The sequence below is a fragment of the Trypanosoma melophagium genome, assembly GCF_022059095.1.
Source record: "Trypanosoma melophagium isolate St. Kilda chromosome Unknown ctg5segment0, whole genome shotgun sequence".
In the NCBI taxonomy this organism is placed as follows: Eukaryota; Euglenozoa; class Kinetoplastea; order Trypanosomatida; family Trypanosomatidae; genus Trypanosoma; species Trypanosoma melophagium.
In genome coordinates, this window is record NW_027125187.1 from 551,502 (window position 1) to 579,019 (window position 27,518).

The window sequence follows — 27,518 nt, forward strand, 5'->3', positions numbered from 1 at the left end:
AAAATGTTTTGTCGATGCCCAACAAGAGGGCAAATTGAAATAGAACCAAATGAAACAAAAAAAAACAAGAAGAGGGAGAACACGGTTCGCCTATAGTGGAGGGAGACCGTGCAACTTCGGGATCTGCATGAGCATGTCCTCTGTCATCTTCTCAAGGCCGTACTCGACAGTGTGACCCCAATCCTTCTTGGCATTGGAGTCATCGAGTGAGTCAGGCCACGTGTGGGCGATGCGCTGGGCAGCTCCCTCAACATACTCTACCTCGAGTGGGCGCTTTGTGCGCGCCTCGATGCTGGTGTGCAGTTGCCTTGGCGTGAGGCTGAATCCGCTGATGTTGTACACCGCGCGGGTGAGTTTGCTTTTGGGTGCCTCCATCAGGCGAATCACGGCGTTCAATGTATCTGGCATGTACAACATGGGCAGGGGCTCATCTGGGAGCACAGGGCAGACGTACTTCGTCTTGGCAAGGGCGCAGTGGTACATGTGGATGGCGTAGTCCGTGGCACCACCACCAGGAAGTGTTGCTGCGGAGATAATGCCTGGGAAGCGCACGCTGCGGAAGTCCACGTCCCGCTTCTCACGGTAGTAGCTGCCGAGAAGCTCAGCAAAGACCTTGGTGACGCCGTACACAGTAGAGGGGTTCATGATGGTGTCGTCCTTCGTCATCACCTTGCCGCACTTGTCACCGAACGCGGCGATAGTGCTGGGAATGAAGCAGCGAATCTTGTAGTCACGTGCGAAGTCCAGGGCATAGCGTGCGGTCGAGATGTTCAGGTCGAGTGCCAGCTTCGGCTCGTTCTCGCCGCGAACAGACATGATTGCGGGAAGGTGGCAGAGCCACGTTGGCTTAAAATCCTTCAACAGCTGCTCGTAGGCATCACGGTTCATGCAGTCCAGTTGCTGGAACCCCTTCGAGCCAGCGAGTGGGTGCCTTGCAGAGGGCGTCACCACGTCGGTTGTGAGCACGGAATCGGCGCCAAACCGCTCGCGGAGTGCGAGGGTGAGGTCTGTGCCGATCTGGCCAAGTCCGCCAGTGATGAGCACACGCTGTGCTTGGGGGTGCAGGAACAGACGGGTGTTGCTCAGCATCGCTTTACAGTGAAGAAGTTAAGGCTTTTACTCCTGCATTTCACACAAAACAGAAAAAGAAGAAACGAGGAACAAAAAAAAAGGATGCGAAGTGAAGGTCAGTGAAATGGATTGGAAAGAGACAGTCCCACAAGCATATGACACAGCAGCAACGACAACAATCAATGACAGATGTATCTCCGGTGGCAGATAATCACCATTCCTGCCGCCCCATGGCCCTTGAAGAACGTCCGTGGCAACAGAAAGGTGGGATGTGCACGGGGGGATAGAGAATAATGTTTCAATCTCCTCCCCTTCCACATAATTTCCAAGAAAAAAAGAGATAAATAAAAAGAGTATTGCGTGACGGCGACAGAGTAGACTCGTGCCGGCTCCCCTAATACAAAGTATTCGTTTTTGTTTGCGCAGAAAATAGCACCGTTTTCTTTTGTCCGTATGGAAAAAAATGAAACAAGAGAAAAAAATGTTTTGTCGATGCCCAACAAGAGGGCAAATTGAAATAGAACCAAATGAAACAAAAAAAAAACAAGAAGAGGGAGAACACGGTTCGCCTATAGTGGAGGGAGACCGTGCAACTTCGGGATCTGCATGAGCATGTCCTCTGTCATCTTCTCAAGGCCGTACTCGACAGTGTGACCCCAATCCTTCTTGGCATTGGAGTCATCGAGTGAGTCAGGCCACGTGTGGGCGATGCGCTGGGCAGCTCCCTCAACATACTCTACCTCGAGTGGGCGCTTTGTGCGCGCCTCGATGCTGGTGTGCAGTTGCCTTGGCGTGAGGCTGAATCCGCTGATGTTGTACACCGCGCGGGTGAGTTTGCTTTTGGGTGCCTCCATCAGGCGAATCACGGCGTTCAATGTATCTGGCATGTACAACATGGGCAGGGGCTCATCTGGGAGCACAGGGCAGACGTACTTCGTCTTGGCAAGGGCGCAGTGGTACATGTGGATGGCGTAGTCCGTGGCACCACCACCAGGAAGTGTTGCTGCGGAGATAATGCCTGGGAAGCGCACGCTGCGGAAGTCCACGTCCCGCTTCTCACGGTAGTAGCTGCCGAGAAGCTCAGCAAAGACCTTGGTGACGCCGTACACAGTAGAGGGGTTCATGATGGTGTCGTCCTTCGTCATCACCTTGCCGCACTTGTCACCGAACGCGGCGATAGTGCTGGGAATGAAGCAGCGAATCTTGTAGTCACGTGCGAAGTCCAGGGCATAGCGTGCGGTCGAGATGTTCAGGTCGAGTGCCAGCTTCGGCTCGTTCTCGCCGCGAACAGACATGATTGCGGGAAGGTGGCAGAGCCACGTTGGCTTAAAATCCTTCAACAGCTGCTCGTAGGCATCACGGTTCATGCAGTCCAGTTGCTGGAACCCCTTCGAGCCAGCGAGTGGGTGCCTTGCAGAGGGCGTCACCACGTCGGTTGTGAGCACGGAATCGGCGCCAAACCGCTCGCGGAGTGCGAGGGTGAGGTCTGTGCCGATCTGGCCAAGTCCGCCAGTGATGAGCACACGCTGTGCTTGGGGGTGCAGGAACAGACGGGTGTTGCTCAGCATCGCTTTACAGTGAAGAAGTTAAGGCTTTTACTCCTGCATTTCACACAAAACAGAAAAAGAAGAAACGAGGAACAAAAAAAAAGGATGCGAAGTGAAGGTCAGTGAAATGGATTGGAAAGAGACAGTCCCACAAGCATATGACACAGCAGCAACGACAACAATCAATGACAGATGTATCTCCGGTGGCAGATAATCACCATTCCTGCCGCCCCATGGCCCTTGAAGAACGTCCGTGGCAACAGAAAGGTGGGATGTGCACGGGGGATAGAGAATAATGTTTCAATCTCCTCCCCTTCCACATAATTTCCAAGAAAAAAAAGAGATAAATAAAAAGAGTATTGCGTGACGGCGACAGAGTAGACTCGTGCCGGCTCCCCTAATACAAAGTATTCGTTTTTGTTTGCGCAGAAAATAGCACCGTTTTCTTTTGTCCGTATGGAAAAAAATGAAACAAGAGAAAAAAATGTTTTGTCGATGCCCAACAAGAGGGCAAATTGAAATAGAACCAAATGAAACAAAAAAAACAAGAAGAGGGAGAACACGGTTCGCCTATAGTGGAGGGAGACCGTGCAACTTCGGGATCTGCATGAGCATGTCCTCTGTCATCTTCTCAAGGCCGTACTCGACAGTGTGACCCCAATCCTTCTTGGCATTGGAGTCATCGAGTGAGTCAGGCCACGTGTGGGCGATGCGCTGGGCAGCTCCCTCAACATACTCTACCTCGAGTGGGCGCTTTGTGCGCGCCTCGATGCTGGTGTGCAGTTGCCTTGGCGTGAGGCTGAATCCGCTGATGTTGTACACCGCGCGGGTGAGTTTGCTTTTGGGTGCCTCCATCAGGCGAATCACGGCGTTCAATGTATCTGGCATGTACAACATGGGCAGGGGCTCATCTGGGAGCACAGGGCAGACGTACTTCGTCTTGGCAAGGGCGCAGTGGTACATGTGGATGGCGTAGTCCGTGGCACCACCACCAGGAAGTGTTGCTGCGGAGATAATGCCTGGGAAGCGCACGCTGCGGAAGTCCACGTCCCGCTTCTCACGGTAGTAGCTGCCGAGAAGCTCAGCAAAGACCTTGGTGACGCCGTACACAGTAGAGGGGTTCATGATGGTGTCGTCCTTCGTCATCACCTTGCCGCACTTGTCACCGAACGCGGCGATAGTGCTGGGAATGAAGCAGCGAATCTTGTAGTCACGTGCGAAGTCCAGGGCATAGCGTGCGGTCGAGATGTTCAGGTCGAGTGCCAGCTTCGGCTCGTTCTCGCCGCGAACAGACATGATTGCGGGAAGGTGGCAGAGCCACGTTGGCTTAAAATCCTTCAACAGCTGCTCGTAGGCATCACGGTTCATGCAGTCCAGTTGCTGGAACCCCTTCGAGCCAGCGAGTGGGTGCCTTGCAGAGGGCGTCACCACGTCGGTTGTGAGCACGGAATCGGCGCCAAACCGCTCGCGGAGTGCGAGGGTGAGGTCTGTGCCGATCTGGCCAAGTCCGCCAGTGATGAGCACACGCTGTGCTTGGGGGTGCAGGAACAGACGGGTGTTGCTCAGCATCGCTTTACAGTGAAGAAGTTAAGGCTTTTACTCCTGCATTTCACACAAAACAGAAAAAGAAGAAACGAGGAACAAAAAAAAAGGATGCGAAGTGAAGGTCAGTGAAATGGATTGGAAAGAGACAGTCCCACAAGCATATGACACAGCAGCAACGACAACAATCAATGACAGATGTATCTCCGGTGGCAGATAATCACCATTCCTGCCGCCCCATGGCCCTTGAAGAACGTCCGTGGCAACAGAAAGGTGGGATGTGCACGGGGGGGATAGAGAATAATGTTTCAATCTCCTCCCCTTCCACATAATTTCCAAGAAAAAAAAGAGATAAATAAAAAGAGTATTGCGTGACGGCGACAGAGTAGACTCGTGCCGGCTCCCCTAATACAAAGTATTCGTTTTTGTTTGCGCAGAAAATAGCACCGTTTTCTTTTGTCCGTATGGAAAAAAATGAAACAAGAGAAAAAAATGTTTTGTCGATGCCCAACAAGAGGGCAAATTGAAATAGAACCAAATGAAACAAAAAAAACAAGAAGAGGGAGAACACGGTTCGCCTATAGTGGAGGGAGACCGTGCAACTTCGGGATCTGCATGAGCATGTCCTCTGTCATCTCCTCAAGGCCGTACTCGACAGTGTGACCCCAATCCTTCTTGGCATTGGAGTCATCGAGTGAGTCAGGCCACGTGTGGGCGATGCGCTGGGCAGCTCCCTCAACATACTCTACCTCGAGTGGGCGCTTTGTGCGCGCCTCGATGCTGGTGTGCAGTTGCCTTGGCGTGAGGCTGAATCCGCTGATGTTGTACACCGCGCGGGTGAGTTTGCTTTTGGGTGCCTCCATCAGGCGAATCACGGCGTTCAATGTATCTGGCATGTACAACATGGGCAGGGGCTCATCTGGGAGCACAGGGCAGACGTACTTCGTCTTGGCAAGGGCGCAGTGGTACATGTGGATGGCGTAGTCCGTGGCACCACCACCAGGAAGTGTTGCTGCGGAGATAATGCCTGGGAAGCGCACGCTGCGGAAGTCCACGTCCCGCTTCTCACGGTAGTAGCTGCCGAGAAGCTCAGCAAAGACCTTGGTGACGCCGTACACAGTAGAGGGGTTCATGATGGTGTCGTCCTTCGTCATCACCTTGCCGCACTTGTCACCGAACGCGGCGATAGTGCTGGGAATGAAGCAGCGAATCTTGTAGTCACGTGCGAAGTCCAGGGCATAGCGTGCGGTCGAGATGTTCAGGTCGAGTGCCAGCTTCGGCTCGTTCTCGCCGCGAACAGACATGATTGCGGGAAGGTGGCAGAGCCACGTTGGCTTAAAATCCTTCAACAGCTGCTCGTAGGCATCACGGTTCATGCAGTCCAGTTGCTGGAACCCCTTCGAGCCAGCGAGTGGGTGCCTTGCAGAGGGCGTCACCACGTCGGTTGTGAGCACGGAATCGGCGCCAAACCGCTCGCGGAGTGCGAGGGTGAGGTCTGTGCCGATCTGGCCAAGTCCGCCAGTGATGAGCACACGCTGTGCTTGGGGGTGCAGGAACAGACGGGTGTTGCTCAGCATCGCTTTACAGTGAAGAAGTTAAGGCTTTTACTCCTGCATTTCACACAAAACAGAAAAAGAAGAAACGAGGAACAAAAAAAAAAGGATGCGAAGTGAAGGTCAGTGAAATGGATTGGAAAGAGACAGTCCCACAAGCATATGACACAGCAGCAACGACAACAATCAATGACAGATGTATCTCCGGTGGCAGATAATCACCATTCCTGCCGCCCCATGGCCCTTGAAGAACGTCCGTGGCAACAGAAAGGTGGGATGTGCACGGGGGGATAGAGAATAATGTTTCAATCTCCTCCCCTTCCACATAATTTCCAAGAAAAAAAGAGATAAATAAAAAGAGTATTGCGTGACGGCGACAGAGTAGACTCGTGCCGGCTCCCCTAATACAAAGTATTCGTTTTTGTTTGCGCAGAAAATAGCACCGTTTTCTTTTGTCCGTATGGAAAAAAATGAAACAAGAGAAAAAAATGTTTTGTCGATGCCCAACAAGAGGGCAAATTGAAATAGAACCAAATGAAACAAAAAAAACAAGAAGAGGGAGAACACGGTTCGCCTATAGTGGAGGGAGACCGTGCAACTTCGGGATCTGCATGAGCATGTCCTCTGTCATCTTCTCAAGGCCGTACTCGACAGTGTGACCCCAATCCTTCTTGGCATTGGAGTCATCGAGTGAGTCAGGCCACGTGTGGGCGATGCGCTGGGCAGCTCCCTCAACATACTCTACCTCGAGTGGGCGCTTTGTGCGCGCCTCGATGCTGGTGTGCAGTTGCCTTGGCGTGAGGCTGAATCCGCTGATGTTGTACACCGCGCGGGTGAGTTTGCTTTTGGGTGCCTCCATCAGGCGAATCACGGCGTTCAATGTATCTGGCATGTACAACATGGGCAGGGGCTCATCTGGGAGCACAGGGCAGACGTACTTCGTCTTGGCAAGGGCGCAGTGGTACATGTGGATGGCGTAGTCCGTGGCACCACCACCAGGAAGTGTTGCTGCGGAGATAATGCCTGGGAAGCGCACGCTGCGGAAGTCCACGTCCCGCTTCTCACGGTAGTAGCTGCCGAGAAGCTCAGCAAAGACCTTGGTGACGCCGTACACAGTAGAGGGGTTCATGATGGTGTCGTCCTTCGTCATCACCTTGCCGCACTTGTCACCGAACGCGGCGATAGTGCTGGGAATGAAGCAGCGAATCTTGTAGTCACGTGCGAAGTCCAGGGCATAGCGTGCGGTCGAGATGTTCAGGTCGAGTGCCAGCTTCGGCTCGTTCTCGCCGCGAACAGACATGATTGCGGGAAGGTGGCAGAGCCACGTTGGCTTAAAATCCTTCAACAGCTGCTCGTAGGCATCACGGTTCATGCAGTCCAGTTGCTGGAACCCCTTCGAGCCAGCGAGTGGGTGCCTTGCAGAGGGCGTCACCACGTCGGTTGTGAGCACGGAATCGGCGCCAAACCGCTCGCGGAGTGCGAGGGTGAGGTCTGTGCCGATCTGGCCAAGTCCGCCAGTGATGAGCACACGCTGTGCTTGGGGGTGCAGGAACAGACGGGTGTTGCTCAGCATCGCTTTACAGTGAAGAAGTTAAGGCTTTTACTCCTGCATTTCACACAAAACAGAAAAAGAAGAAACGAGGAACAAAAAAAAAGGATGCGAAGTGAAGGTCAGTGAAATGGATTGGAAAGAGACAGTCCCACAAGCATATGACACAGCAGCAACGACAACAATCAATGACAGATGTATCTCCGGTGGCAGATAATCAGAAAAAAAAGAGATAAATAAAAAGAGTATTGCGTGACGGCGACAGAGTAGACTCGTGCCGGCTCCCCTAATACAAAGTATTCGTTTTTGTTTGCACAGAAAATAGCACCGTTTTCTTTTGTCCGTATGGAAAAAAATGAAACAAGAGAAAAAAATGTTTTGTCGATGCCCAACAAGAGGGCAAATTGAAATAGAACCAAATGAAACAAAAAAAAACAAGAAGAGGGAGAACACGGTTCGCCTATAGTGGAGGGAGACCGTGCAACTTCGGGATCTGCATGAGCATGTCCTCTGTCATCTTCTCAAGGCCGTACTCGACAGTGTGACCCCAATCCTTCTTGGCATTGGAGTCATCGAGTGAGTCAGGCCACGTGTGGGCGATGCGCTGGGCAGCTCCCTCAACATACTCTACCTCGAGTGGGCGCTTTGTGCGCGCCTCGATGCTGGTGTGCAGTTGCCTTGGCGTGAGGCTGAATCCGCTGATGTTGTACACCGCGCGGGTGAGTTTGCTTTTGGGTGCCTCCATCAGGCGAATCACGGCGTTCAATGTATCTGGCATGTACAACATGGGCAGGGGCTCATCTGGGAGCACAGGGCAGACGTACTTCGTCTTGGCAAGGGCGCAGTGGTACATGTGGATGGCGTAGTCCGTGGCACCACCACCAGGAAGTGTTGCTGCGGAGATAATGCCTGGGAAGCGCACGCTGCGGAAGTCCACGTCCCGCTTCTCACGGTAGTAGCTGCCGAGAAGCTCAGCAAAGACCTTGGTGACGCCGTACACAGTAGAGGGGTTCATGATGGTGTCGTCCTTCGTCATCACCTTGCCGCACTTGTCACCGAACGCGGCGATAGTGCTGGGAATGAAGCAGCGAATCTTGTAGTCACGTGCGAAGTCCAGGGCATAGCGTGCGGTCGAGATGTTCAGGTCGAGTGCCAGCTTCGGCTCGTTCTCGCCGCGAACAGACATGATTGCGGGAAGGTGGCAGAGCCACGTTGGCTTAAAATCCTTCAACAGCTGCTCGTAGGCATCACGGTTCATGCAGTCCAGTTGCTGGAACCCCTTCGAGCCAGCGAGTGGGTGCCTTGCAGAGGGCGTCACCACGTCGGTTGTGAGCACGGAATCGGCGCCAAACCGCTCGCGGAGTGCGAGGGTGAGGTCTGTGCCGATCTGGCCAAGTCCGCCAGTGATGAGCACACGCTGTGCTTGGGGGTGCAGGAACAGACGGATTTTGCTCAGCATCGCTTTACAGTGAAGAAGTTAAGGCTTTTACTCCTGCATTTCACACAAAACAGAAAAAGAAGAAACGAGGAACAAAAAAAAAAGGATGCGAAGGTATATTGAAAAAGAGATATATTATTTTAAAATTGTTAACATAGTTTGGGTGAAATTAAAGTACAGCCAAATCTCTTTCATATTTTTTTACTGTTATTGTTCGAGTTTTGTTAACAGTATTAGGTGTGTTTTTGTATAATTTTTTTTCACATTTAACCGAGCATTTTATCGTCAATAAGTGATTCCTTTTAGGTGTGCTACTTCTGTTGCCGCTGTTGTGATAAAGTTATATGTATGTATATGTGCGTGTGTGTGTGTGTGTGTGCGTTTGAGTATATCGTCTATTTGACAATAGATGCTGCTATTGAATGAAACTTTACATGAGTCGGCGTTTCTTTGCTGTGTTCATATATGCATGTAGTACCCATTCCGTCTCTGCATCATCCATTTCAAGTGTTCCAAGTGTGATACGGTATGGAGTGAGTTCCATTCGTGGTCCAATCTCTGTAAGTTGTACTTCGCGTCCCTTTACTACCTTAAAGGTATGGTGCCGCAGACTGATAAAGTCATTTTGGTTGTCAAACGTCAAGACACGTGTGGCCTCTGTCTTTGGGACAGGAAATATATATTTCAATACATCCCGTACGCGATGACCCAATTTTGTAGTGAAGTTTTCAAAGATAAGATGAGGATATTGTTCAGACATGGTTCCCACATTTTCAATATCATGTCGTGTAACAAGGTTATGAATAGTAAATACCACAGTAGGTCCGAGCGGTAAGTGAGATATGGTTAAACTGTCAGGAACACCTTGGGATTCTTGTAGTACAACAACATCCGAGTACTGTCCCTGTCGTGCTGCTTCCATAAGTTGACGAACGCTAAGATTTCCTCGATTCATGCGCACTGCGTTTGGTATAATGAGACGTACTTCTTTTGCAAACTCCAACAACTTCTGTGAGGGGTCACGAGATGTTGTGACGAGTACATGAGGGTCTTCCACGCCGGCTGTGGCGTACTCGTCATCCACAGTGGTCTGCAGTGTACGTGTCTGATCATCATCCAACTCTGAGAATTTCTTTAATGCGACAGCGTCCTTGCGTAGATGTCCTGGTAGTGGTGTGGCATTGGTTAGTGCATCGCGGAATTGTTCCTTACGTGCGTGAATGGCTGCATGCACATGTTCATTTTGTCTGCGTTCAAGGAACTCTTTGCGAAGTCGAATAACACTACGACGCATCTAACGATACTTGATGGGCTTTCTGCTATTTTTCCCACCGGGATATCAACCAATAGTGTTGTTTGCTGTTGATAGGGAAAATTAATCTCTTCTTCGGTCTGTGTATCACTGTGTGTGCCTGTTTGTTTGTGTGTTTTCGTAGTTCGAACCTTTTTGCGGCTTCTGGTATCAATCCTTTCTATTAGTGTAGATACAATGGTGAAAAGCTATAGGTGGTAGAGAAGTTTACATTAAAGAATTTTATATATATATATATATATATATATATATATATGAGTTAAGTCTGTTATACCATGTGAAAATATGATCTTCCGTTTCCATATACTTTCTTTCCAAATTCGTCACGAAAGAAGAAAAAAAAAAGATAGTAACAAGTTAAACAAAAAAAGAAAAAAGAATAAATACGGCAATATATATATATATATATATATATATACGTATATCAGCTACTCAGAGATAGAGCGAACCAAAGTTTCCCTGACCACCGCAGGGTCAACTGTTTTAAAGCAACTGTTTTATTTACTGGAGTATGCACATACACATACACACACACAGATATGGATATATATATATATATATATATATATATATATATATATATATACAGTGAGACAAATAGTGTGAAGAGCACTTCTATAGTTTCGTTTCGTTTACTCCACAGATTCCTTTAACTGATGGCATAGAATACAACAAGGTGATATTTCTCGTACTCCTGACTTTAAATACTTTTCCGGTCGACTAAAAAAACCTCCAACGTCCAGTTGTGATTGCTGTACAAGTAGTGCTCCCTCATCTGCAAGGTAACTAATCACACAATTAGCATGATATGCATGTGAGCAGGCAAAGACAACAACACCTGTTGACGCTGGTTGATGACATATAGGGCAAATAGATAAACCAGGTTCTATACGAATAGCAGCAGCTCGACTTCGGCGTAATATACTGCAATATTCCCCCAAATCACTTGCGGTTACTTGTACAACAGCTTCCATAAATCTTACATCATTTGCTTTACTAAATAGTACAGTAGCAATACAGCTACCAAGATCTGGCATAGGTCCTTTTTCTGGCATTAACTCAATCACATAAGCAGGATCTAGCTGAATGTGGAGACCATTATAAGATGGATCTACAACAGCCTTAAGCAACGATTGCATTAAGTTCAAAGGTACAATACAAGAACTATTTGGTGAAACCAAGCGACAATTATTGTTATGAATAGTATTATTTTTAATATTACTACTACTACTATTACTATTACTATTATTGGGGGCTGAACTAACAGAGCTATTAGCCATACGTAATGCTTCTTCTTCAATATCATACTTCTTTGCTATACTAGCCCAACTCTCACCTTCTGTTACTCGGTGCTCAAAATACTTTTCCCCCCTGTAACTAGGTAATGTAGTGTTTAACTCAAAAACCATATGAACAAGTTTTTTATAAAGTTCAAGTTGATCGTCTGCATTTGGGATATTTGCAATAAATTCTACTGCCTTTTTCATATTTTTCATATCATACACAATCGTACGTAATCCTTCCTCTTCTTTTCCCATTCGTGCAAGAAGAAATACAGCTTCTTCAAGTAATTGATGTTTTTTACATAATGCATATATTTCTTTTACCTTTGGTAAATGTGCTGAATTTTCACGTAGGAATGTAAGTAACCCAGATGGTTCATTCTCTATATAAAGTGCAGCAACAAGTTGTGCTCGTGTCTTTAATAGTGTAGCATAGGCCGTTCTATCATAACTCTGTAATGCCTTTAAATAGGCCCATAAATATCGACGTTCGGTTCGTTCTAACCTTTGCACAACAGCTGATGGAGGAAAGTATGATAAAGATGAATCTGATGTAGTTTTATTTTCTGTTGTATTATCTTCATCTGTGGGTGTATAGGTGGCATGTAAATGTTCAAGAAGAAGTTTAATAATTTTATCTTCATTTCTAGCAAAGAGTTCAGGTAATATTTCCATGGTTTTTGTAAAGAGTCTCTTTTCACGAATAAATGTAAACAAATAGTCACTACGATCTACTTGTAAAAGAACTTGAAGTGCCTTCTCATATTGTCCACTTAATTGTAAAAGTAAACCATATGTATCCCCAAGTGCTTTTGTTTGTTCATCTGATATACCAAAAGAATGACCCTTTAATTTCCAGTCATTATATCTCAACTCAGCAGCACGACATATAACTTCAAGACGAAACATTCCTTTAAATTTCTTTACAGCAGTTCGAAAGCGTACAACATCTTTCTCTAAACAACGAAGTAAAACAAGTTCATAATATTCTTCACCGATTCGAGTATTCACATTTTCTTCTTGTTTCTCACTCTTTTCATTATTGTTATTGTTGTTGTTGCTATAATTAATAGCATTATCATTATCATTAGTCCCTCTGTTAGTAGTAATAATAGCCGTGTTTTCTTTGTTAGGGAGTACATCCACCAATAAGGAAGAAACCCCTTGCTGATCAAATTGACATATCCACCGTTCCCATTCCGCATAATTATTTCCAAGAATATCTTTTAAACGAGAAACTACCTCTTCATACTTGTTCTTTAAAAAGAGATGTTGAAGAAATTGTCTTCCAATATCTTCTAATCTATGCCTATGTAGTATATGACGACAAGCGTATTCGTATGCTTCTGCATAGTGATGTATTTTAAGAAGATACTCTACATGATCATCATCATCCGTGGGTGTGGCCTTTACAACACCATCTACAGAAACAATAAAATACATACACTCTGATAATAAACCTAAACCCTCTGAAGAAACTGTAATAGAGTCTGATAACGTAGTCCCAGTTGTTGTTCTTGGTGTAGTATTTGTAGTAGTGTTTGTTGTTGTTGTTGTTGTTGTTGTTGTTGTTGTTGTTGTTGTTGTTGTTGTTCCTGCGGTAGTTGTATGCTGACCAGATGAAAAGGCCAAACTAAACTGCAGTGGATGTTTATACTTTGCATGTAAACGACCACGGTAAACATCTACAAACGTTGCCCGTTCCACAATTCGCACCTCCAACTCCTTCACACTTCCCTCCGCCTCTTCTATTACACACGCCAACACTAAATAACGATCCACCCCAAATGGGGCAATTCCACAAACACGATACGCATCTCGCAGTGTGTGGGTATGAATAGCCGGCAATACATCCACGTGATGTGTGCGGGACATAAACTCCGTTCCCCACTTTAATCGCTCCTCCATGCGTAATTCCCTAATCTGCATTACTTGCACCCAATTCCCCCAACCACATGTGAGTGTACGCGGGGCCTCCCACACTAGTGAGCAGCGGTATAGTCCCAACTGCAGCGCATCCGCTGGTCGTGCAATGTGATTTAACATCGATTTGCCGGTATAACTATATAATTGTACACCGCGATCATTCGCCCACGCAATTACATCGGCCCCACACCAACGAACGGCATACACGCGTCCTCGCCTTTCCTGCAGAACTGTCGCCTTACGATGACCGAGGAACATAGTTTTGGAAATGAGTATAACTTTATCGCCACTTCCTAGAATAATAGAACGATCATCACTTTTATTATAGCGTGGGTGCAGAGACATGGATTGAATAGGGGCATCAAACTCTTTTCGGTAGAAATCACGCTCGTCGTATAAGTTCTGCACGGTGAGTACACCCGCTTTATCAGAGGAACCGACATACTCTTCATTCACATTGCAACTCACATCACTAATGGGATCTGTGTGTTTCTCAAGTGTACGGAGTATCACACCTGATGCGTCTAACAGGGCTACAGTGCCGCGATTCGTCCCAACAAGAATAAAACGATTAAATGCTACTACCACCATAATGTGTTGACCACGTAAACCATCCAGTGGGAATCGTGTGAATGTGAGAAGATTCTCCTGTTCTTCTTCTTCTTCTTCATCGTAGGAATCTGTGTAGTACGACTCTTCTTCATCTACTTCCATCTCTTCCACTATTTCTTCGTATTCATCATCATCATTAGTAGTAGTATTGATATTACTATCATTAGAGTCTAAATGCTGCTCTTCTTCTTTTTCTTCTTCGCGTTGTTGTTGCTCTTGTGGATGTTGTACATTCATCAATACACCCAACGCAATGCCCCGCTATAACTAATTGCCTTATTCCCCTTTAAAACCTCTCTCTCTCTTTTTTTTTAGGGGGGGGAAAGAAGTAATCACAAGAAAATAAAAACAAGTATAGAAACACATACCACATACTTATCATGTATTCTCAAAAGTGTATGAGAATCGAAGCATGAAATAAAAAAAAAAAACATTATATTAATAAATATATAAAGAATGTCCTATGCACGAGGGATAGCAAAACAGAGACATAGAATGAAAGAAATCTTTTTTTTGTATGTTTTACTTGCTGCAATTGTCTATTTATCTTCTTCCACTATGTGCTTATATTGGGAAATCCATCGCAACGAAAATAAAGAAAGTGTAAAGCAATCTCGAGAAGCAAGAAACGAAACAAACATACACAAATATATACAGATAGATAACAAGCAAACACAGACACACAATACAAAAAGAAAATAACAGCAAAATAAACAACAACAATAATAATAATAATAATAATAACGATGAAAGGCAAATGTTCTACAATCAATGATTCCACCCATGTCGGTAGAGAACGGACTGCACTAATCCCTCCTCCACTTCCCAGCGGTGTTGTGTAAGGAATGATCCCGTCGTCACTCGACGCCCACTCTCTAATGGAATCCCTCTATTATCAACATACTCTGGCACCCCATTCTCCAATAGAGCCCGTTGTTGTAACATCAAATTGCGATAACCGAGAAGTAATACGGTAGAAGCCAATAATGTTTGTTCTCGCCGCATTCCATCACTACTCTCACGCGTACGTGATTGTACTCCAATAGATTCTACGGTTTCCTGTGTAGTTACGCCATCATTGTCTTTACCACCACTTTTACTTCCTGTCATGAAACTTCCAGATTCACTATCAATCACACTTTGACTTCCACCACCAACTCTAGATCGAGTTTGTGCCTCCTCTAATCTCGCTACAGCAATAGCCAGTTGATTACGTAATTCTTCCTTTTCTTTTTCAGATTGTCTTATTTGTGATTTAAGGGTTTCTACAACAGCATCTGGTTTAAATCCCTCAGATGGAAGAGATGCTACTTGACGTTGTAATACATGTAATAAACGTTCAGCGGCCTCTTTTTGACTACGTGTTTCATCCAGTTCATCCTCTAACATTACGACACGATCGATAGAGTTAACAGAACCGAAGGATTTATTTAGACGAATATCACTTTCATCTGTATTATTGTGTTGTTGAACTTTAAGTAATGCTAACTCGGATCGTAAATCTTCCATTTCCCTCTCAAGATCTTTTCGAGTATTAATTTGAACTGTTAATGTATCTTCTATGCGTGAAAGTTTTTCTAATGCCTCACGTCTTTCTGAATTTTTTTTAATTAACTCTTCTTCGGTTTGCTTCAATTTACGTTTCATAGCACTAAGTGCAGATTCCTGTAAAGTAGTGGCTTCTTTAAATGCTGCAATTTTCTTGGAATATTCTTCAGCTGTTGTCGTAAGTGCCTTTATAGTTTCATCCTTTTTCGCTAATAATTGACGTAAATGTTCCTCACCCGCAAATGCCGCTCGTCGCTGTTCTGCCTCTGTCATTGCCTTTTTATATTTAGACTCCCACTCCTGTTTCTCTGTGAGTGTGAGTTGTAATTTGGAATCTAGTTCTTCCACCTTCGCATGACTGTCCTCCAGTTCCCGTCGTAATTGCTGGATAAGTGTATGTTGTGTAGATTCATCCTGCAGTGATGCCTGCTGAATTGTACTGCGTGAAGAGGGGCCACCATGACTGGATACAACACTTGGCTGTATACTAGAATGACGGGAATCTAATGATGTGGATAGTTCAGTTCGTCTACGCGGACGTAGGGCGTGTTTTGTAATACATGCCTTTGCTGTATTAGAGAGAATAACTTGATCGGCGTGTTGAAGCGATTTTACCGCCTGCATAACAGTAGCATCACCACTAAGCACAACCATCACAATAAATATATCAGTTAATTCCATCAGGTAAAGTAGTCCCTTATCCTCTTCCGATTCCGCATTCACTTCCCCATTAAGCCCTGGTGGTGGTAGTGGTGGTGTATTCGCTATATCTTCTACATTAATGAAATGTAGCAAATTAAGTGTATCGGGGGCTCCTAATGTTTGATGGGCGTAGTCATTCATGTGCCGCACGAGGGAAGTGAGGTTTTCTTTACGTACAACCTTATTATTTCTACTCGTCGGGGATTGTTCGGCCATTTCATTCGCGTCTGGGAAACTCTGTGGGGCAATATGAGAGAGAATACGATATAATACAGCCCCGCCTCGCAGATCTTCATATTTCTCTGGTAATAATACCGATGTTACTTGTTGGGACTCCGTGGACTTTGGTGTCGTATGGGTCAATATATGCCGTACGAGTTGAAGTACTGCAGACATTTTAACATTATTATTGTTATTGTTATTGGTATTGTTGTTGTCTGTCATTGGATTGGGAAAATAGATTTGGGAACAGCAGGAAAAAAAAAAGAAGAACCAAATAGCAGGAAGTGTATATTTGGTAATAATAATTCTTTTTATTTTTCTAAGTGTTTTTCTTTTTCTTTTTTTGTGCCGTAGACTTCTTCAAGCTATAGTGAAGAAGTCGTATACCAAGGAATGAAACAAAAAGAAAGAGAAAAAGAGAGAATTAGAGAGAAGTCCAGATTACTTTTTATATTTAAAGAAAGAAAATAGATAAAAGCATTTCTCTGTTTCATATTATTATTATTATTATTATTATTATTATTATTATTATTTTGGTTATAGGTGTCTCATAAGAGTCAAGGAGTATTAAGGCAAGAAACAATCATCCATGAATACAGCACAAAAAAAAACCAAAAAAAAAAACAATGGCAATAAGACATACAGTAGAAAATGATGAACCTTTCACATACATATACACTCATCTCAAGTCAAATAAAGGGAAGTAATATCTATATATAGATAGATATAGTTATAGATATAAATGAAACAAGAATGTGAAGTAGTGAACAGGCGTCTATGGTAATTAGTATGAGCAAGTAATAAAATAAAGTTGGAGACACAGTACTCTTTTCTTTCTTCTGTTTTCTCCTCTTTTTTTTTCTTTCTCGCTTGCTCTATGGATGAAAAAATAAAAAAAAACAATAGATGTTCTTTTCTTCTTTTTTTCATTATTATTATTATTATTATTATTATTATTATTATTATTATTATTATTATTATTATTATTATTATTATTATTATTATTATTATTATTATTGTGGTTCTTGTTTTTGTTCATACACAAACGAAACAAACAAGAGAAGTTATGTAATTCAGTAACACACAGAAACAAAAAAAAAACAAACACGTTCAATTGAAATAAATACACAAACACACATCCTTCTTGTACTTTATTTTCCTTAAATAGCACCTTTCCCAAGTACTTTAATATTCCCAATGGCTTCTGTCATCTTTTCTGGATAGTTTTGCAATTCCGGTGAAACAATTGTGAGTTGATTGCATGGCATAACGAGTTTATTTATATTCACAGCAGGAGCCTGATTTAACACACCACGTACATATGATTTACCGCGTTGATTATCGTACATGAGAGACCAAAATGCCGTTGCGGCCAATTCCTGTCGGCGTACTATCTCTGCGGTATCAAAAAAGCCAGTAGGAGGCATATTAACAGGACTATTTATACCATTTCCATGATCAACTTTCTTTGCTTGTCGTAATATTGCCTCTTCAGCAAACTTCTTCACAACTTGTTCACTTTTCCTGGAGAACATTGTTTTTATATTTTCTCGTGTTTCTGGTGCGTTATGATCATACAGTACGGGTTGTAAAGTGGGTTGTGCTATTAATGCCGCCTTTAGTGTGAGGAGAATACGATTATCCTGACACACCTGTGTCTTTAATGAGGGATTAAAACAGAGATTACGAAGTGTTAATAATGCTAACGTTCCATGACTGGTCGCACTTGTTGCTGTTTCAATCACAATCGTCATAAGTTCTGTTTGTCGTATAATAGCTATTTGTGCTTCAGCGTGAAATGAAATAGCGGCGAGAAATCGAAAAAGTCCTAATGGCGCCGGTGTACGTTGTCGTTCAAATCGTAATAAGAGTGCCTCCATGTGTTCCACGCCTTTGAGTTTCATCACATTATGTGTAAAGGCCTCACCGCCTTTACCGCAGGTAGTCGCACAAATATCAAATCCAAACATCGTTATTGCCGCTTTATTATTATTATTATTATTATTATTATTATTATTATTATTATTATTATTATTATTATTATTATTATTATTACTCTCACGTTCACTTATAGGTGAACGTTTCATAGCGTTATATGTTTCCTTTTGCAATCGATATTGATTGCGATGATGTTCGCCCCCTTGCATAACACCAACGGTAATACCTAAAATACGACCAAAACAACTTCGTGAAAGTGGTTCTCCTGCAGCACTCACTTCATGTAATAAACAACGACGTCCTTCTTCAGTCTTTGCAAGTGCGGCCGCTGCTTGAAAAGATGCCCGTTGTGTTTTCTCAAGTCCCAATGCCGTTCGCAGGGATGTACTTAATGAGTGTAGAATCTCCCGTGATAACGTACCGCACTCTGGAAAGGAAACAACACTGCAAACAAAGGAAAGAGACATTAATAAGAGTTCCATCTCTTGTGTTCCCATAATTCCATTACTTTCCTTTAGTGTCTTAACGTATCCCTCGAGTTCTAACACTTTGGCCGCAAACCAGCCGAGTTTGTGTGCCTTTTCATTTGCGGATTTGAATAGAGATATCAGACGACACTGCATGCCACTTACACAAGAAATTGGCTTTACATTTAATGATGCTGAGAAAATATCGCCACTAGACGATGATAACACCGCACGTAATGTATCGGATGGTAATAAAATAATACGGGAGATAAGCCTACACATACAGGCACGAGTTTCTTGTGAAATACGATCATTTTTCATAATTTTGCAAAGATTATCATAAAAAACAGAAGGTAGTTCGGGGAAATCTTGTTTATCCTTATCTTCACTGTTTATATTGTTCTTATTATTATTTTTCTTGTTACTATTCCTAGTAGTACTAATAGTCGTAACATCAAACCATAGTGAACAAAATTCCACTATCCACTGTAGCATACTTTCATATGAATGTTCTAACAAATCATGCTGTTCCACCCTTACACCGAATCGTACGGCTAACATTTCAAAAATAGCGTCCGGTGATGGAAGAGAAAAGGCACTGAGAAATAATCCATACATCATATGATTTGAGAACTGATCTCGATACTCTGGATAGGTGGTGAATAGTAGTAAAAGTCCACGAGTGAGAGAGCAGACAAACGAAAATTGCACGGAAATACCTTCAATACTACTAATCAAACGTGAAAGGGCATCTTTTGTACTAGCAGAAGCAAGAATAGACTTTTCACATACATGTGCCAATTTTTCACTCGATTGTGTTGCCACTTGAATTAGTTTAAACCAACAATCAAGTGATTTTCTACCATATGGGAGAATTACAGTACTTGAAATTTCATTATTATAGTTGGCAAAACGTTTTTCTTGATTAAATAAAGCAACTATTAAGGAAAGTAACGCAGCTGAAGCATATGTAATACCATTTGAAGAAGCTAGTTCTAATAATTTAATAGGAAGTGCAGTCCTAAAAAAATTAAAACTTTGCTCCATATTTATATCATTTTTAGCAATATCTATAACATGATTCAACCATTCTGCAGCAGCTGCTGTTTCCCATTGAGGGGCGATACAGCTATACTCTAATATACTAGTAATAGCAGCATTAAACACAGATGGCATCTCATTATATACGGTTAAAAGATCTGAAGAAGACCTACAGAGACGAACGAGAGAGCGGTATACTGATGCTCTTAAAGGTGGATGAATACTGTTACGTGTAGCTCGTGAAAGAGCAGGTAAATAAGAAATAACATCTTTTAATTGTACTGTTTCAAATTTTCCAATATCCATTAACCAAAAACAAGCATCTAATGCCACCACACTACATTCACCTAATGAAGTATAACGAGAGGAACGATAACAGCTAGGTAAATAATGTAAAGCCGATCCGGAGACATTCTCCACCGCTGATGCAAGAGTTGGATTATTCATACTAATCTGTAACAGTACTGGAATAATATTTTGAAGCACATCATACGTCTCTGTAGCGAGTGTACTACATAATACCTTATAATGATTCCCCACTATAGCAGCGATTAGTTTACATGCAAGTGTGGCAATTGTGATATCTTCTGTGCGTGTGGCTTCTGCTGCGGCTGCGAGATATACTTCATCTGGAAGACCACCATCTGGTGTGTTTGGTGCATTTAATTGTGCTGTACGTGTTGTATGTTGTGTGTTTATAAGACTGGCGAGAACAGTAAGAAGACCGGAGGGCGGTGGCCAATGTCCAATCCCCACGTGGAGGAAAGAAAGTCCAACAAGTCTAACACCCATAGAACCACTTGCAATAATAGTAGTAGTATTATTACTATTACTATTATCATTACTGGTATTATTAGTAGGATGGGTAACGCTGTCTCGTAGTAACGTAATGAGGGCGTTTCCGGTTATATTGAGAATGTGATCACGGGTGTTATTGCTAATGTAGTGATCTGATATGATATGTGATAGCCATAAAATTACTGATGTAAACACCATTTGATCTTGATGATTTAGAGGCATCGTTTGCAGAAATCGTTTAAATGCACGATCAAAACTTACACTGGTAAATCGTTGTTGTATTTCAACCTCAGCTGCAACGGTTAAACACCATAGACGATTCATCATAAAGAAAAACTCTTCATGAGAGCGACATTTAGAGAGTCGTTCAAAGCAATCTGTATACTCATTCTCAGGAATAGAAATCTCCACACCTTCTAGAGTGTTCGTCGTCAAACTCTCATCTGTTAAATCTATTGAAACTTTGGTATCATTAGTACCAGCAGGTGTAGGAACATCTGTCTCAAGATTAGTAGTAGTAATATTGGTATTCGTAAAGGTTGAATTATGACTTCTAACGGCGTAATCTGCACTCCTATCACCAAAAGCATGTTCACTTCTATTAAGTCCTATCATATTTAAAGAATCATTTTCTGAGGTATTATGATTGCGTTTTTTAGCCTTCTGAACTCTCACAAGTCGATGAACTGCCATATTAAACAAAAATTGACTGCAATATTGCATAGGACCATCTGTTGTAACACTTAATGTCTGTAATATTTCAACCGCCTCTTGTAGAATTTCTTCTTGTTGAGATACTGCTTTTTGTAACTTTTGTAAATGACAAATAAGTGCCACAGAACGTTGATTTTCATCCACATGCAAGTCTCGCACTTCTTTCCCAAGTGGAAGCGTCAGTAAAGCCTTAAGCAACATTGCGGTTAGACCAAAGAAACGTGGTTGCTGTCGTTGTAATAGTCTCACAAGTGTTAATACAATATCCCCCGCACGTGCAATAACCAATAAACAATAATATGGATCCCTATCTGCGTTAAGTGCCACCATCATATCAATAAACAATGAAAGTGTCTCTAACTGCGTAAACAAGAGTCTCTCCGCCATTACCAGTGATGGCCCATACTCCCGTCTTTCATTAGATAGGGCATCCCCGGCGATAGTATCGACAAAATGTGTCAGTAAAGCGCCTTCCTCGAGAAAAGCCACCACAGAGACTTGTGATATGAGAATCCGTTTTAATACTTCGCATCCCTCCAGTACGACCATAACGTTGTGGTGTGAGATCTTCGCCGTGAGCTCTGCAAAGAAGGCGAGCCACTTGGATCGCGTGAAAGATGGCGGCGGAAGAGGCATGCTTCAATGAAAACGAGACGCGTTTCCGCTTTCTATAACTCTACACATTTTTAATAAGAAAGGTTAAAAAAGGAAAAAAATTTTACAATCAAGAAACATTATCAAAAATAATAATAATAATAATAATAATAATAATAATAATAATAATAATAATAATAATAATAATAATAATAATAAATCACAGCAGTAATTAAAAAGAGAACCGTACTTAAGGAAATAAGCAAATATATTGAGAACCAAAAAAAAAAAAAGAAACAAGAGTAATCATGCCCAGAAATGAAAACATTAACCGGAAAACAACGAAAACTGAAAAAGGAGAGAAAATATCATTCTCTTCTTCTCTTTTCCCATATTACCCGTCCATTGTTTATAAAGATTACACAAACACTTTTCACAGTATGATGAAAATAGCCGGCAAATCCCATACAATAAGCTCTTCAAGCAGAAATAACCCCTACAAAGGCACCAACCCCTCCACATGTGATATCCTCAGCGCCGCTTCCTCACGCCCTCCACACATCTCACCATCTCCGTCGCGTCTGCAGAGCCCTCGTAGTAGTTGTACACATATCTTCTCACAGCGAACCCCAAACTCTCATACACACGCGGAACAGCCGCCAACAGCCCCCCACTTTATTCATTTCTTGCTGTTGTTCTTCTTCGTCCTGGTGCCCCTTCTCCACTGCTGCCGTATCTGCTACTGTGGCCCTACAGTGCAGGACAGAACGTAGATATTGAGTGGTGTTTTGCGATGGGGACATGGTGTGCAAACGCCATCGAAGTATGTGCCGGCGTCGATCTTCTCCCACCTCACGCATCCGCAATGTGCGCTCTAACAAACTCCGTGCAATGCGACACTTACGTGACTGCGGCTCCACCAGCACAACTTGAATGTAACCCTCCAGCTGCTCCCCGGCGTGAGTGGGACCCACACAACACCCACCACACCCGCTATCTCGCCTGCAGTCGCCTTCACCTCCACTGCAGTTTCCATCGCCGCTGCCGTCTCATTGGCGTTATCGGCGGCGGTCCCCACATCGGCTATGTTGCGGTGCGCCACCACGTAGAGGTCCACCTCCTCCAACTGCCGGCGTGTGCAGGATGGGTATGGGAAGAAGTCCCACTGCTCTATCGTATCAACCACGGATCGGTGCAGCACACTGTCTAACTTCCTCTCCACATTGCGGTACGTAAAGACTACGGTTTTGGGATCCCCCGTCCCATTACTGACTGGAGGGCATATTTCCGGCATCCATTCGGAAGGGATATCGTCTTACACCCTTTTCTTTTGCTAACTTATCTTCTATTTGTCTACCACTTCCTTTGCTGCACTTTTTCCCTTGAATGTTTTCCAATGTTTGGTATAGGAGAGAAGAATACACCCTTAGAGACAGATAAAGCACTTAAACACATGCACCACACACTTTCCATGGCATCAATGGCCTCTGAAAGTACAGAGGCTGGAAATCACTATTACACACCCCAGCTGAAATAACAACTCCTAACAAAAGGAGTCATAGTTAATTCCAAAAACCCTAGTATTTGAATCTCAATAAAAAACGGAAGGAAGATCACGGTAATAATAATACTAACAACACCAATCAAAAAAAAAATCATGAAAAAATGGTAAATGATCTTCAATTCGTTACATCGGTTTCACATCCACAACAGTAACGGGGTTCAAAAGGATGTTTGGTGATTTTGTGATACGCAGCTCTCTGCTGCTCAAAGAGCTGCTGCCATCACCGCCATCCTTGCGTGTTTCGAGAATTGTATCCTGCAGCACAGCCATAGCCTTTCCAACTGCGAGTTCCAATGGCAGTTCATGATAGAAGGCCAACAGTGACGCAGCAAAAAGATCCCCAGTTCCCGTATACCGTCCCTCATGGTACGGCACCACACCAGTCCATCGAGCGGGAGTAGCGAGAGTCTTTTTATTATCATCGCCTTGCGCTTTTATACTTGAGCAGAGGAACTGTAAATTTGCAGGGTCTTCTTTTGTACGGAAGGACTTGATGATGACGGTTTTAGTTCCCTGTGCGTGAAACCAATCGGCACACTTCACAGCACTCGCCATGTCTGTAATGGTGATACCACTCAGTAAACCCGCTTCATAGTAGTTTGGTGTTGCAATATCGGCCTCCTTGATCAGTTCACGGTACGCCTCAATCACTTCGGGTTTGCAGTACATAATACCGTCGTCTCCCATAACAGTATCACAGAAAAATGTCACTTCCTTGCCTTCCTTCTCTCTTAATTCACGCACTTCCTTCAGTGTATCCCTTACCTTCAAAATGATTTCTCTGTTATTGATGTAGCCTGTAAGAACGTAGCGGTAGCTGGAGAGAAAGTTGTTTGCGCGGATACCTTCCACGAGAGTTTCATACTCCTGCAGATCCATACGGTGTCCCCGTATAATTGGGTAGCCACTGTGATTAGATAGACTCACTGTGTTGATGGCATCCACGTCAAAGCCGTGTAGTTGAAGTGGAAAGGTGGCGGCCTTATTGCCCACATATCCATGTGTCACAAATGATTGAATGGATAGAACAGTCTTTCGCGCATCCATGATGAATATCTTTTTGCCTTTAGTTTAGTGTCGTTTTTTGAAGTATTTGTTTTTCTGTTGTTATTGTTTTCACTCCGTTTTCTTTTTTCTTCTTTTCCTTTCTTTTTGTTCCAATGTTTTGTTATTAAAATCGTATTCTTGCTTTTTATCCACCTGTCGTGAACGATAAAGACACAAAATAAAGAAAATAAAGAAAGCTTATACGTTGCAGTTGAAGTTATACGGTGTAAATCTATGGCCATAAAGTCATTCAGTTCTTTTGCCACCTTGTTTCTTTTCTTTTTTTCTCTCTTCGTAGGTCAGTATTATGTTTATGCCATACAAATATATATATACAAGTAAATATATTGAGAACCAAAAAAAAAAAAAGAAACAAGAGTAATCATGCCCAGAAATGAAAACATTAACCGGAAAACAACGAAAACTGAAAAAGGAGAGAAAATATCATTCTCTTCTTCTCTTTTCCCATATTACCCGTCCATTGTTTATAAAGATTACACAAACACTTTTCACAGTATGATGAAAATAGCCGGCAAATCCCATACAATAAGCTCTTCAAGCAGAAATAACCCCTACAAAGGCACCAACCCCTCCACATGTGATATCCTCAGCGCCGCTTCCTCACGCCCTCCACACATCTCACCATCTCCGTCGCGTCTGCAGAGCCCTCGTAGTAGTTGTACACATATCTTCTCACAGCGAACCCCAAACTCTCATACACACGCGGAACAGCCGCCAACAGCCCCCCCACTTTATTCATTTCTTGCTGTTGTTCTTCTTCGTCCTGGTGCCCCTTCTCCACTGCTGCCGTATCTGCTACTGTGGCCCTACAGTGCAGGACAGAACGTAGATATTGAGTGGTGTTTTGCGATGGGGACATGGTGTGCAAACGCCATCGAAGTATGTGCCGGCGTCGATCTTCTCCCACCTCACGCATCCGCAATGTGCGCTCTAACAAACTCCGTGCAATGCGACACTTACGTGACTGCGGCTCCACCAGCACAACTTGAATGTAACCCTCCAGCTGCTCCCCCGGCGTGAGTGGGACCCACACAACACCCACCACACCCGCTATCTCGCCTGCAGTCGCCTTCACCTCCACTGCAGTTTCCATCGCCGCTGCCGTCTCATTGGCGTTATCGGCGGCGGTCCCCACATCGGCTATGTTGCGGTGCGCCACCACGTAGAGGTCCACCTCCTCCAACTGCCGGCGTGTGCAGGATGGGTATGGGAAGAAGTCCCACTGCTCTATCGTATCAACCACGGATCGGTGCAGCACACTGTCTAACTTCCTCTCCACATTGCGGTACGTAAAGACTACGGTTTTGGGATCCCCCGTCCCATTACTGACTGGAGGGCATATTTCCGGCATCCATTCGGAAGGGATATCGTCTTACACCCTTTTCTTTTTGCTAACTTATCTTCTATTTGTCTACCACTTCCTTTGCTGCACTTTTTCCCTTGAATGTTTTCCAATGTTTGGTATAGGAGAGAAGAATACACCCTTAGAGACAGATAAAGCACTTAAACACATGCACCACACACTTTCCATGGCATCAATGGCCTCTGAAAGTACAGAGGCTGGAAATCACTATTACACACCCCAGCTGAAATAACAACTCCTAACAAAAGGAGTCATAGTTAATTCCAAAAACCCTAGTATTTGAATCTCAATAAAAAAACGGAAGGAAGATCACGGTAATAATAATACTAACAACACCAATCAAAAAGAAAAATCATGAAAAAAATGGTAAATGATCTTCAATTCGTTACATCGGTTTCACATCCACAACAGTAACGGGGTTCAAAAGGATGTTTGGTGATTTTGTGATACGCAGCTCTCTGCTGCTCAAAGAGCTGCTGCCATCACCGCCATCCTTGCGTGTTTCGAGAATTGTATCCTGCAGCACAGCCATAGCCTTTCCAACTGCGAGTTCCAATGGCAGTTCATGATAGAAGGCCAACAGTGACGCAGCAAAAGATCCCCAGTTCCCGTATACCGTCCCTCATGGTACGGCACCACACCAGTCCATCGAGCGGGAGTAGCGAGAGTCTTTTTATTATCATCGCCTTGCGCTTTTATACTTGAGCAGAGGAACTGTAAATTTGCAGGGTCTTCTTTTGTACGGAAGGACTTGATGATGACGGTTTTAGTTCCCTGTGCGTGAAACCAATCGGCACACTTCACAGCACTCGCCATGTCTGTAATGGTGATACCACTCAGTAAACCCGCTTCATAGTAGTTTGGTGTTGCAATATCGGCCTCCTTGATCAGTTCACGGTACGCCTCAATCACTTCGGGTTTGCAGTACATAATACCGTCGTCTCCCATAACAGTATCACAGAAAAATGTCACTTCCTTGCCTTCCTTCTCTCTTAATTCACGCACTTCCTTCAGTGTATCCCTTACCTTCAAAATGATTTCTCTGTTATTGATGTAGCCTGTAAGAACGTAGCGGTAGCTGGAGAGAAAGTTGTTTGCGCGGATACCTTCCACGAGAGTTTCATACTCCTGCAGATCCATACGGTGTCCCCGTATAATTGGGTAGCCACTGTGATTAGATAGACTCACTGTGTTGATGGCATCCACGTCAAAGCCGTGTAGTTGAAGTGGAAAGGTGGCGGCCTTATTGCCCACATATCCATGTGTCACAAATGATTGAATGGATAGAACAGTCTTTCGCGCATCCATGATGAATATCTTTTTGCCTTTAGTTTAGTGTCGTTTTTTGAAGTATTTGTTTTTCTGTTGTTATTGTTTTCACTCCGTTTTCTTTTTTCTTCTTTTCCTTTCTTTTTGTTCCAATGTTTTGTTATTAAAATCGTATTCTTGCTTTTTATCCACCTGTCGTGAACGATAAAGACACAAAATAAAGAAAATAAAGAAAGCTTATACGTTGCAGTTGAAGTTATACGGTGTAAATCTATGGCCATAAAGTCATTCAGTTCTTTTGCCACCTTGTTTCTTTTCTTTTTTTCTCTCTTCGTAGGTCAGTATTATGTTTATGCCATACAAATATATATATACAAGTAAATATATTGAGAACCAA

The 27,518-nt window shown here is 43.8% G+C and overlaps 14 protein-coding genes across 16 annotated transcripts; all 14 read right to left on the minus strand.

The window, feature by feature from the left end:
• Nucleotides 1-90: 90 nt before the first annotated feature.
• LSM04_006016 (NAD-dependent epimerase/dehydratase) lies at nt 91-1,089 on the minus strand (the record flags this gene model as incomplete). The annotated part of the gene is made up of 1 exon (XM_067329644.1): nt 91-1,089. One exon carries the CDS (start codon nt 1,087-1,089, stop codon nt 91-93), a length of 999 nt encoding a protein of 332 aa, XP_067187432.1.
• A 551-nt stretch (nt 1,090-1,640) lies between these two features.
• LSM04_006019 lies at nt 1,641-2,639 on the minus strand (the record flags this gene model as incomplete). Of its 2 annotated transcripts, none has more annotated exons than XM_067329645.1 (1): nt 1,641-2,639. In XM_067329645.1, the coding sequence occupies one exon, from the start codon at nt 2,637-2,639 to the stop codon at nt 1,641-1,643; it is 999 nt and encodes a 332-aa protein (XP_067187435.1). The 2 variants fall into 2 exon arrangements, with proteins under 2 accessions (XP_067187435.1, XP_067187436.1); XM_067329646.1 differs by having other exon boundaries at nt 1,641-1,958.
• A 549-nt stretch (nt 2,640-3,188) lies between these two features.
• On the minus strand, nt 3,189-4,187 carry LSM04_001540 (the record flags this gene model as incomplete). 2 transcript variants are annotated; one of them, XM_067329647.1, is made up of 2 exons in its annotated part: nt 3,869-3,884; nt 3,940-4,187. In XM_067329647.1, 2 exons carry the CDS (start codon nt 4,185-4,187, stop codon nt 3,869-3,871), a joined length of 264 nt encoding a protein of 87 aa, XP_067187219.1. The 2 variants fall into 2 exon arrangements, with proteins under 2 accessions (XP_067187220.1, XP_067187219.1); XM_067329648.1 differs by having other exon boundaries at nt 3,189-4,187.
• Nucleotides 4,188-4,738: 551 nt separating this feature from the next.
• Nucleotides 4,739-5,737, minus strand: LSM04_005328 (NAD-dependent epimerase/dehydratase; the record flags this gene model as incomplete). The annotated part of the gene is made up of 1 exon (XM_067329650.1): nt 4,739-5,737. One exon carries the CDS (start codon nt 5,735-5,737, stop codon nt 4,739-4,741), a length of 999 nt encoding a protein of 332 aa, XP_067187408.1.
• A 550-nt stretch (nt 5,738-6,287) lies between these two features.
• On the minus strand, nt 6,288-7,286 carry LSM04_009233 (NAD-dependent epimerase/dehydratase; the record flags this gene model as incomplete). Its single annotated transcript, XM_067329651.1, has 1 exon — nt 6,288-7,286. One exon carries the CDS (start codon nt 7,284-7,286, stop codon nt 6,288-6,290), a length of 999 nt encoding a protein of 332 aa, XP_067187585.1.
• A 436-nt stretch (nt 7,287-7,722) lies between these two features.
• Nucleotides 7,723-8,721, minus strand: LSM04_001198 (NAD-dependent epimerase/dehydratase; the record flags this gene model as incomplete). Its single annotated transcript, XM_067329652.1, has 1 exon — nt 7,723-8,721. One exon carries the CDS (start codon nt 8,719-8,721, stop codon nt 7,723-7,725), a length of 999 nt encoding a protein of 332 aa, XP_067187207.1.
• Nucleotides 8,722-9,130: 409 nt separating this feature from the next.
• Nucleotides 9,131-9,994, minus strand: LSM04_006452 (Brix domain; the record flags this gene model as incomplete). Its single annotated transcript, XM_067329653.1, has 1 exon — nt 9,131-9,994. The coding sequence occupies one exon, from the start codon at nt 9,992-9,994 to the stop codon at nt 9,131-9,133; it is 864 nt and encodes a 287-aa protein (XP_067187455.1).
• A 650-nt stretch (nt 9,995-10,644) lies between these two features.
• Nucleotides 10,645-14,070, minus strand: LSM04_003325 (Clathrin; the record flags this gene model as incomplete). The annotated part of the gene is made up of 1 exon (XM_067329654.1): nt 10,645-14,070. One exon carries the CDS (start codon nt 14,068-14,070, stop codon nt 10,645-10,647), a length of 3,426 nt encoding a protein of 1,141 aa, XP_067187303.1.
• Nucleotides 14,071-14,601: 531 nt separating this feature from the next.
• Nucleotides 14,602-16,527, minus strand: LSM04_000210 (uncharacterized protein; the record flags this gene model as incomplete). Its single annotated transcript, XM_067329655.1, has 1 exon — nt 14,602-16,527. The coding sequence occupies one exon, from the start codon at nt 16,525-16,527 to the stop codon at nt 14,602-14,604; it is 1,926 nt and encodes a 641-aa protein (XP_067187153.1).
• A 938-nt stretch (nt 16,528-17,465) lies between these two features.
• On the minus strand, nt 17,466-21,899 carry LSM04_009746 (uncharacterized protein; the record flags this gene model as incomplete). Its single annotated transcript, XM_067329656.1, has 1 exon — nt 17,466-21,899. One exon carries the CDS (start codon nt 21,897-21,899, stop codon nt 17,466-17,468), a length of 4,434 nt encoding a protein of 1,477 aa, XP_067187613.1.
• Nucleotides 21,900-22,474: 575 nt separating this feature from the next.
• On the minus strand, nt 22,475-23,151 carry LSM04_009059 (uncharacterized protein; the record flags this gene model as incomplete). The annotated part of the gene is made up of 2 exons (XM_067329657.1): nt 22,475-22,785; nt 22,848-23,151. The coding sequence occupies 2 exons, from the start codon at nt 23,149-23,151 to the stop codon at nt 22,475-22,477; spliced, it is 615 nt and encodes a 204-aa protein (XP_067187569.1).
• A 393-nt stretch (nt 23,152-23,544) lies between these two features.
• Nucleotides 23,545-24,468, minus strand: LSM04_005761 (Pyridoxamine kinase/Phosphomethylpyrimidine kinase; the record flags this gene model as incomplete). The annotated part of the gene is made up of 1 exon (XM_067329658.1): nt 23,545-24,468. The coding sequence occupies one exon, from the start codon at nt 24,466-24,468 to the stop codon at nt 23,545-23,547; it is 924 nt and encodes a 307-aa protein (XP_067187427.1).
• A 607-nt stretch (nt 24,469-25,075) lies between these two features.
• Nucleotides 25,076-25,840, minus strand: LSM04_003659 (uncharacterized protein; the record flags this gene model as incomplete). The annotated part of the gene is made up of 1 exon (XM_067329659.1): nt 25,076-25,840. One exon carries the CDS (start codon nt 25,838-25,840, stop codon nt 25,076-25,078), a length of 765 nt encoding a protein of 254 aa, XP_067187323.1.
• Nucleotides 25,841-26,237: 397 nt separating this feature from the next.
• Nucleotides 26,238-27,160, minus strand: LSM04_002540 (Pyridoxamine kinase/Phosphomethylpyrimidine kinase; the record flags this gene model as incomplete). The annotated part of the gene is made up of 2 exons (XM_067329661.1): nt 26,238-26,395; nt 26,440-27,160. The coding sequence occupies 2 exons, from the start codon at nt 27,158-27,160 to the stop codon at nt 26,238-26,240; spliced, it is 879 nt and encodes a 292-aa protein (XP_067187271.1).
• Between the last annotated feature and the right edge of the window lie 358 nt (nt 27,161-27,518).